This window comes from Poromitra crassiceps (assembly GCF_964638095.1).
Source record: "Poromitra crassiceps genome assembly, chromosome: 30".
Lineage (NCBI taxonomy): Eukaryota > Metazoa > Chordata > Actinopteri > Beryciformes > Melamphaidae > Poromitra > Poromitra crassiceps.
In genome coordinates this window covers 9,484,566-9,495,433 of record NC_139652.1, presented here as the reverse complement: position 1 = coordinate 9,495,433, position 10,868 = coordinate 9,484,566, and the positions used below count along the sequence as shown (strand labels likewise).

At 45.7% G+C, this 10,868-nt stretch overlaps 2 protein-coding genes across 2 annotated transcripts in view; one reads left to right on the top strand and one right to left on the bottom strand.

The window, feature by feature from the left end:
• The window catches only part of LOC310800709 (cyclin-dependent kinase 17), a 55,604-nt gene extending 52,099 nt beyond the window's left edge, over positions 1–3,505 (bottom strand). Inside the window, exon 1 of the mRNA XM_083663323.1 lies at positions 3,166–3,505. The gene's annotated coding sequence lies outside the window, so the exon portion shown is untranslated. The remainder of the gene's footprint in view (positions 1–3,165) is intronic.
• ucmab (upper zone of growth plate and cartilage matrix associated b) lies at positions 2,729–10,796 on the top strand (the record flags this gene model as incomplete). Its single annotated transcript, XM_083663332.1, has 6 exons — positions 2,729–2,782; positions 5,052–5,128; positions 5,357–5,419; positions 5,516–5,614; positions 10,243–10,341; positions 10,699–10,796. Exons 2-6 carry the CDS (start codon positions 5,071–5,073, stop codon positions 10,794–10,796), a joined length of 417 nt encoding a protein of 138 aa, XP_083519458.1. The 5' UTR covers positions 2,729–2,782; positions 5,052–5,070.
• Positions 10,797–10,868: the final 72 nt, after the last annotated feature.

Here is a 10,868-nt window from a genome sequence, read left to right as displayed (position 1 = left end):
CTCCGAGGTGCGCTGACAACCAGGCTCTCTGAGGCGCGCATCCATTATCGCTATTGCGGTAAATAATATTCCTGGAATGCGAGTTTTAATGAGCCAGTTACATTTCTTTGCATTCTTAGACATTACCGTTTGATTTAGTTTGCATAATTGGTCAAGTTAATAGTTAGTTTATGGGCTAGAATTCTGCCAGATGACAGGCACTAGGCGCCATTTCTCCCTTCATTTGGAAGAGAAATTATCCTGAAATGAAGATTTGATTGACAGCTGCCATGTCGTGATATGATTGGTTGAAATGGGGTAGAAATTTGATAGTACTAGGTGACGTCAGCAAACTGTAGATTACTGTTATGGATGAAATCTTGAAAAATGAACTTTTGATGTGAAAAAGTGTGGGAAAACTAAAGAAATTTGATTTTTGTGATTTTTTTTGGCATACATTATTAAATAGCTGCACTGAATACCCAGGTATTTGAACTAAAAGAAAAGAAAAGTCATTTTTGGGTTCAGCTCGACTTTAAGCCAACATTTCACCGTCCGTGTGTGTGTGTGTGTGTGTGTGTGTGTGTGTGTGTGTGTGTGTGTGTGTGTGTGTGCGCTGTGCGCACGTGTGGTGGCTCTCGTTATATCTTGTGCAGCCCACAGCAACGGTGTTGAAATAAGTTTGTTGCGCGGCTGTCTTTAGTAGCCAGATTTGACAGGGAAGCCAAAACGCTCCCATACAGCTGATTTTAAAGGATGCGGGAGGCTTTTCCAATTCAGCTGCATGTCGGCTCGTACTTGCGCTCGCCATGATGATGCCTGTCTGTGTCTGGCTGCGCTGCATGTGTTCTCATACACTAGCGTTAAACGTTAAACGCAACGGAAAAGAGGGGGGGGGGGGGGGTCGGCGGACCACGGACGTCCCAAACCGTGGTCCGCCGACCGTGGGGGCAGCTGACCCGTACGGATCACGGATTATCTGTGCCAGGCCAGCCTTAGCACACACACACCATCTGCAACCACACCGCGTCAAACCAACACACCGTCTGCAACCACCGGCCAGTGCCTGACCTTACCCTCCAGGTACCGCACGACTCACCTGGGGTGTTTAAGCCCCAAGTCAGCGGATTTCCTGGCGCCAAGAGGTGCAAACTCAAGCGAGGAAGCTTGTGGCTGAATGCATACAGGAAATGGCAGAAAGTGCTGCTACCACGGCTTTTCCGCTCAGCTCTAAACACTGAACTACAGGTTACAGCTCAACGGGCTCAACGGGCTGCTAGCAAGCAACAACAAAGCATCAGCAAACTAAGAATGGGGACAGTGCAGCGCAGCAACAATCGATGCGGCGGTTATAAATATGGAACTATGAGCTCCAGGCTGCGTTCACACTAGGGCTGGGCGATATGGACCAAGAATCAAATAGATCACTGTATTTTAGGCTGAATGGTGATCCACGATATATATATATCTGGGTAACAAGGATGTGATCAAAATAAAATGCAAAGACAGGGTTTCCTTCCCTGCCTATTGGTGTTTTCACAAAATATTTACACAATGAGATTTTTTGATAAATAATTATCAGGACCAAGTGGTTAAAGGCAAATAATAGGCCGGCGAGAACAGTCTGGGAAGTTCCACAAATTATATCACTTTACTGTATGCAGCCTTTAAAACCAGGAAAAGACAACACATATTAAGATATCCCAATTATCTAAGACGATATCTAGGCTCACATCACAAAGAATATCATATAATATCGATATATTGCCCAGTCCGAGTTCAAACAAAGTGAACTTATCCACCAGTCTGCCTTGACAAAAAGCCCTCCCACACCTCCTTCGCTCTCCTACTGTTCCTCAGTCAAGCTGAGCCCCCATCCAGAACAATGATGTCTTCCTCTAGGACATCCTGCTAACTTCACACTCATATCAGACACAAACACACACACACACACACAAGTCATAAGTCAGAGGACAGGAATCCCACGAATGCGGCATCTTGGATGAGATTCCTTGAATTTAGAACAGTAGCAGTCCTCCTCAAAATCTGCTTTCCAGGCTCCTGTCTGCCACTAGTGTGCTTTCGACAGCTGAAGTGGTTCAAACAGCGTTCCACCAACATCTTCTTAAACTTCAAATTCAAGGACTTTCCCAGGCCCAATTCCCTCAAAATCAAGGACCCAACAAACACGGCATAGTTTGAGACACGGATCAAGGTTAATCACTGATACAACTTAGAACACTTTTTTTATAGTGAGAACTAGGCTTTACAGAAGCTCACAGATAACTATTAAAAGAAAGGCTGTCATAAAATGTGTCATAAAAAAAATCAAAAGAACTTCTGTATTCTTGCACAAAATGAATGCAAGTACTTTCAATGACCCATGTGTCTATTTATGTCCATTTAAAAAACGTTCAGGGCCTTGACTCCCCCACCTCAAATTCACAAACTTTCATTTCGAGGATTTCAAGGAACAGTGGAACCCTGTAAAAGCAGTTTGACTGGTTCAGAGAGTGGCACCGGTTGCACAGGCCAGGGTTCAGATAGCTTTTTGGGAAAATGGTACCAGGAAAAAGGGGAGATCTCTCTCTGTCTCAAATGTGGGTCAGTGAATGTTTGGTAAGCAGCTATGCAAGACGATACATGTAGAGCGCCAGCCCCCCTTTCAAACAACGCATCCAATTCTTGTGCCGTTTGCCAAGTTGTGGTGCAGTGTGCGTGTAGACTACATCAAAAGAGAGTTTACATAACATTACATGTTATAAACCAGCAGTCAAGGCCGGTAGAGGAGGAAAGAATACAGGTCTTCTACTGAGAAATATTTCAACAAAACTTACTCCACACTCGTCTATTTTGCATGTAACGTCACTCAGAGCACAGCAGCTTTAAACCAGCCACCGTTTGTTTGAGTTAAATGAGCAGACTATTCACTGCTGAATGGGACAAATGCTAATTGAATAGCACGGCTAGCCTCACACAAACAAACGGCTACATTCACACTGCGCGTTGTGAAGTAAACATTGCTACATTGTTACCCCATTTTGTGTCAACGCAGGCTGGTAAAAAAACGTTTCTTGTATCGGGGGCAGCTGTATAACTGGCGACTGTGTAGCTATTATCGGCCCGCTTGTTTCATTGCGGTACATTTTAAATAAAGAACCGCACACAATTTAATTTTAGGCTCACCAGAAACGATGTGCGTTGCTCCGACCAGAGTCCCCGACCTCGGAGCTTCTTTTCGGGCCGGATGCCGCCGTGTCTCTCTCTCTCCCTCCGGGGCCGTGGAAGAAAAAAAAGAGAAAAAATATGCTGCTAAGCGCTGCTTTGTGGTGTCGGTGTGTGTCGGTACTTTCCTGCCTCGGTGTCGCTTATTATATCCGCGGGGATGTGGCGCCCAGCATTGTTGTTCTGTTCGGGCTTCAAAGTTCAACTCCCGATTAAAAACAAGAAGCACTAACTGTTCGTTTTTCGACTGGGGAGCATAGCAGCGTCAGAGAAACGATGGTGACTGCTGGCTGGTTCAGTGCTCTGCGTGTGTCCTCTGCCTGCCTGCCTGTCTGCCTGCTGCTGCTGACGCTGTCGTCAAATTGCCAGCGGGGAAATAGCGCCACCCAACTTTCGCTGATGGGAAATACAGCCAATGTCGCCACACAGTGGCCCCCTTGTGGAGATATGCTGCTACTGCTGCAGCCCTCATAGTCCACAGCATAACACACATAATAAAACCATAATACATAAAAACCTCATCATACATCAACATGAAAACGTGTATATAGTGGCATTATGTCTTTAAAAACTCTTTCCTTTATTGCGTTCACTATCATACATATTCTCAAACTCTCCCTCCTAGTTGATTCACTGCCTGAGTGACAATCCCTCCATCCCGGATCACTCCCAACAATTTCAACATTCACTCTTTTTTCTGGGGCACCGCCGGGTTTCAGGTGTGGGGGGGGGGGGGGGGGGGGGGGACTCAAGCAAACAGACGGCTGCATACTTTCCAGGGCAGGAGTTCCTGCAGAGCAGAGAGGGCGGCCTTGTTGAGAGAGAGGCCCGTCTCAGTTGCATCTGCAAGGGCACATTTTGGCAAGCAGCTAGCCTATAGCCCTCCCCCCGACTCCACTCTGTGTGCCGCAGTTGTTTTCTGACACACTCTCCTCTCCTCCAGAACCTGCAGTGTTGTTAGTCATCCAACTCTCTCCTCCTGATAGGTAGCCCATGCATCTCCTTCCCACACAGCACTATGCTAATCTGAATGATGTCATTGTACATCACTTCCCTACTCCCCTCCCCTAAATAACAAAACATGTCCTCACAGGCCCCACCCCCTTCCCACCCCCACAAAGGACCCCCCCCACACCACCACCACCACCACCACCACCACCTGCAATATGATGAATGTTTACATTCATACCTGTGCAATACTAACATTTATTCTAGTGCATTAATTTATATTTATTCCAATGCAATTCCACATTTATCCCATATGAGTGCAATCATTTATATTGACTCCAGTGCAATAATATATCTATTCCTTTGTCAAGCAAACCTCCATTGTATATATTGTATTCATTCTATTTAACTTCTTTTCTATTTTTATCTTCTGTGTTGTTGTTGTTGTTGGTTGATCTTGTCGTTTTGTCTGTCTCCTAATTGACTGTTGAGGCGTAGCGCTCCAAATTTCTTGGTTCTTGGATTATTTGGTTTATCAACATCAATCTAAGCCATCTGTCAGGTGACAGATATTAGCTTATACTTTAACTGCATCCAAGTTGACTGTGAACCCGAAAAAGCAGTAAAAGGAAAACACAATAGGTGGCCCCCTTCATTTGAATCATTTGAATTGGAAATCCTTTACTGTTGTTTATGGCCGTGTCTTCTCGGGTCACTTATCAGATCTGCACAGTGTCTCCCTCCCTCTTCTGACCAGCGGTCAATCATCCTGAGATTCCATGTGATGCCCTTCCTCCAAGCCCCCACCCCACCTCTTCAGGGCTCGCTCTCACGTACGTCTTACTCACCTCTCTCTCTCTCTCTCTTTCCTCACACACACTTCTTGTATCTCTCGACAGCTCAGACACAGAACTGAAGATGTCCTGGACACACGCAGCCCTCCTGGCCCTCATCGCCGTGCTCCTCGCACTTTCCCGTGAGTCTGATGCGGGGCACTACTGGGGGATTTGGGGGTCGATAGACACCTTTCAGGCATGTGCATTGGTATTTCAGGAATATGTTGAGTGGATAGGTTGGACCAAAATGAGCAATGCTTTCTGTGTTCGGATGTTCCCTTGGAGAGGTAACCAAATAAGGCCAGGTTGTGTGCTACATCATGCAGGTGTTTTAATTTATAGCATTCATGTTTTGTCCTCTGACCCAGTGTCTCCAGAGGCAGACGCTGCAGCTGTGCCTGATGCTAAGGACAGCGCTAAGGACCCGAAAGGTGAGCAGAACTTCAGCTCCATCTCTTCCATCCTGCCTGCAGAACAACATCTGCTCTCTCTGTTGTGAGCTCAACCTCCTCCTGTCTCCACCGCAGCAGCTCCACTGAGGAGGATCTTCATGCAGGAGGCCGATGCCTCCAACTTCTTCAGGCGCCGCAGCAGAAGGGGTGCCAAGTCCCAGGATGAGATTAACGGTGAGGCTGCTCACTTCGCTCTGTTATTTTAGACTGAGGTATGGTCAGCCAAGGCGCGTGTGTGTGTGTGTGTGTGTGTGTGTGTGTGTGTGTGTGTGTGTGTGGTTGTGTGTGTGTGTGTGGCAATGACTGCATCTGTGCCTCATTATACAGGTAGACGCTTTGGCTGCAGAGGTACAACTCTTGCACTGACCTCAAACGTTCACTGTTACGCTATGACTGTACTCATTCTGCTGCATCCAAAATGGCAATGGTTATACAAATAAATGATGTTTTTTGACTGAATGGACAGTGGGTGAGCATGGCTATGTAGGCAGTCTGAATATCGTTATGACTGTGGGGTGAAAGGTGGTAGCCAGCGGCTGTTAGCTGTATGCTGGAGACCTTGTTGCCAGACCAGCCACTGGTTACTGTGCTGGAGGCTGCAGCAGGAACCACAGGGTAGCATGGAGCATGCACACACACACATACACGACACGACGCACATGCACACACACACACACACACACACACACACACACATGCACACACACACACACACACACACACACATACATGACGCACATGCACACACACACACACACACACACACACACACACACACAGCACACACACACACACACACACACACACACACGCACAGCACACACACAGCACACACACACACACACACACACACACACACACACACACACACACACACATGCACACACACACACACACACACACACATACATGACGCACATGCACACACACACACACACACACACACACACACACACACACAGCACACACACACACACACACACACACACACACACACACACACACACACGCACAGCACACACACAGCACACACACACACACACACACACACACACACGCACACACACACACACACACACAACGCACATGCACACACACACACACACACACACACACACACATACACGACGCACATGCACACACAGCACACACACACACACAGCACACACACACACACACACACAACGCACATGCACACACACACACACACACACACACACACACACACACACAATGCACATGCACACACACACACACACACACACACACACACACACACACACATACACGACGCACATGCACACACAGCACACACACACACACAGCACACACACACACACACACACACACACACACAACGCACATGCACACACACACACACACACACACACACACACACACAACGCACATGCACACACACACACACACACACACACACACACATACACGACGCACATGCACACACACACACACACACACACACACACACACACACACAGCACACACACACACACAGCACACACACACACACACACACACACACACACACAGCACACAGCACACACACAGCTACATCTACACTACCGCTCAGTATCGATATGGGAATATATTCCTCACGTGTGAAAATTCACATGTCGTAAGATGTTTGACATTCTTGAATGGGTGCAAGACACTGTTGTGTCTGGTTCTGTTGACAGGAAGGTGAGAGAGCAGAGCTCACCAAGTGAGTCAGTGTTATGAGTTATGGGAGAGTTATGTAACACATGCTGTGGGCCTTTGTGGAACAACAGTCCATTTTGTGCCGTTGAAGGTATGAGGAATTGTTAGAAAACGAATACAAAGCAGAGAACACTGATGGACGAGTGGGCGAGCGGTTGCGAGTTGAATGTGCAAAGTGTCGACGCAGGCACAAAGGGAAAAGTGAGAGAAATAAATGGGGCTTACTTTAAGAGAAACTCTCACCACGTATTGACACATTGACAATGACATACAACACAACACAACACAACACAACACAACACAACGTTTGCCGGTAGATGACATTTTCAGGGGAAAACATTTGATTGTTTATCCTGGTGGTGTTGGTGGTTAACCCATTGATACCTGATGCAGCATTTGTGTGTGTATCCCTTTAAGACCGCGAACCGCGTTAACGCGGTTCGCGGTCTTAAAGGGATACGCACACAAATGAGGGATATACACGCAAATGCTGCATCAGGTATCAATGGGTTAAGGCGACGAGTCGCGATGCAAAGTTTTAACGTCCAAGCCTAGAAATCAGCTCCGATGTGGATTTCACCAGACTCCAAATGAAATGCCACTGTTTGACTTTTGGTTTTAGTGGGAGTTGGCGAGCGGAGGGGGAGTGGAGGAGGTTCCATCATGTGTCAGGGTAACATGAAATGAAATGAAAGCATTATGTAGAACTACCTTATTCTCCAATTAGGAAAACAATTAATGTTATTCTGCAGTGTTTGTTTGGGATAAACATCCTTCAGTACTTCACTTTTTCAATTAAGAGTTCATCCCCTCATTTTGTATTCTGCATGTATAAATCTCCAGCACTGATCAGCAGTCCGGCTGTAAATCTTCTAAATGTTTCACATTGAAATTTACAACCAAGTGACTTGAATACCCAAAGTGAATTCCAGAGTAGAGTAGCTCCTTCTGCATGCACAGACGTGTGCTGGGAATCCTAGAATAGGTCAAAGGTCATGACCTGACCTGGGAAATGTTTGCATGGCCATTCCAAACCCAGTCTGGTCTCAACAGATGCCCCTTGCTAATGTTAGTCCTCCTGGTGCTTAAAAACCTGCTGGATTGAGATATAAGAGGACAAATCCATCCTAAAACACTTCAACACAGCTCTAGGGTATTATTATTAGTATTATTATTATTTATTACCAGAAATCTCGCGCGCGTGGAGACTCTGGAGATGATGTACCATGGGTGCAGTTATGGAAATCGCCCACTCTGCGGGCTCGCAGACGCAGCTCAATTGGCTCACCAGATGATGTCATCACTGCTTGAGTGACATCACATCATTAAGTAATTAGGGCAATCATAATGTAATTAGGGCAATTAATCTGCCCTAATTACCTAATTAAAAAAAATCCGGCTCTGTTAGGTCACCCGCAGGGGTGCTATTTACACTGCCTGAAAAATTCAGCTCGATCGCACGTAAAATGGCATCGCTGTGGCCGAACACAATTCTGCTCACAGACACTGCATTCTTAATATCGGATTGAACTGTCCCAGGTTAGGGCTATCAGGACCAGAAGCGAGGCTATACAGACACTTGCACTCTGTGTGTTATTGAATTGTATTTTATTGATTGATTTTGTTGTATAAAATGATGGGTATTGTATGTGGAACATGGACAAAATCATTGCAACAACTAGCAACATATAGGATATTAGGCCATTCTTCAAGAAGCGAAATCCACTCCCCATAAAGGTTCAAATATTGTTTGGATGACATTCAGGAGGCTATGGAAGCTGTTTGACTTCTCCCTGCTGTTCACTAAACCATCTGGAATTTGTTTTGCAGTTTCTATGGGGGCATTACATGTGAACATGTTGGAACAGTGAGGCCATTTACACCTGGCGTTAACATGTGGTTTCTGCCATCAGATTGCAATCAGATTGTATTTGATCACTTCAGCCTGATTCCATTTACACCTGGAGTTAACATGCATTTTCTGCAATCTGATTGCAATCTGATTGCAATCAGATTGCAGAAATGGTTGTCCTCTCAATCCGCATAAAGTTGGTGTATCCAGATTGAGAGGACACATTGCATTTACACTTGTGTTCAATGTGTACACAATGCATCCCTGACCACCTCCGGAGGTGATTTGGCCGATCAGATTGCAATCCTTCTTCAATGCGTTTTGGGGGTGTTTACACCTGGCATTTCAAGTGATAAAACACAATCTGATTGCAATCTGATCACAGAAAACACATGTTAGCGCCAGGTGTAAATGGCCTCAATGTTTGCATCATGTAAAATGTCTTCATATACCTCCACCTTTATAGAACCATCATCATTCTGGGTTGAAGTCTTGCTTTGATTTCTTGAATGGTTTTGTGCCCCCGACATGTCTTTGTGCATTGGCACTAGATACAAAGAGTTTCTGAATGGCAGCCCGACCATAAATAGCTCTTGTGTTGTACAGAAGTGTTGATTCAATTCTGCGGGTGAGTTTTGAGGCCGTAGTTTTGTGGTGTTTAACAAAGTTCATGTTATGTGTCCAAGAGCCTCAACTTCCAACCACTGTTCTCTCTGCCAGCGGTGGGGTTTCTTCACGGTTTGGCAAATGCCGACATGGTTTTCACAACTCTTAAAATAACTCAGTTAATAATAACTCAATAATGCAGTTTGTGTGTTATCAAGGCATCTGGGCAGTAACTATATTCCTATTTGAACTCTATATTAGGCTATTGGTTAATTCATGTCACTCGGGAAACAGTATAGGCTATAAAAGTGAGTCATTGTCAGACCTCTTTTAAACCTGACACTTAGAGATAATTGCGTCTAACTTAGGCTAAGGCTTGTCTATGTAGCCGCCTTTGTAATTGTGATTATAGTTCCTTCAAAGTTAAAGTCTGTTATTTTGTTCGCCCCCGCTGTATGCGCATCTGATGTCCTTTTTGTGCCTGTATCCTCAGCAAACTGAGACAAATTCCTCGCAGCCTGGTTGATATGGGAATAAACTAAACTGAATATTAGCGCTTAATCATTTAATATACTCCAATGAATACATGATTGACCCCCTATGTATCTTTTCTCTGCACTTCCAGCTGAGCAGAAGCAGGTTCTGGCCGCAGACGAACGCAAGAGAGAGTACCACGAGGAGAATAGGAATGAGTTTGAGAGCTACGCCGAGGAGGAGGGCGATGGTACGTAACCCTTCATACAGTATCTGATGCAGGTTAGCTAGAATACAGCCCACAACTTACAGGTAAGTACAGCATAACAAGATCTGTACTTACAGGGTAAGTAACAGGGTAACAAAATCTGTACTTACAGGTTAATTACAGGGTACAAAATCTATACTTACAGGGTAACAAAATGTATGGAATAAAGGGCCCCTGTAGTTACACTGTAATTACTATGTAACTGAGGGAATTAACGCTGCTTTAGAATACAGCCCGCGCCCCTGTAGTTACTAGGTAACTAGGGGGGGATTAACACACAGTACCTAATTGATTCTACAACCTCATTCATCGCACCGATGAACTCTAATCATCTTCCAGAACAAGACGAGAGGAGCAGAGAGAGCACCGAGCAGTGGAGGGAGTTCCACTACGACGGCATGCATCCTCCCCAAGAGTACAACCGGCAGTCTATCTGAGATGTCAGGCCAACCCTCCACCTGCTGCTCCCAACAGATCTGAAGCTATACACAGGCCACGATAACTAAGGA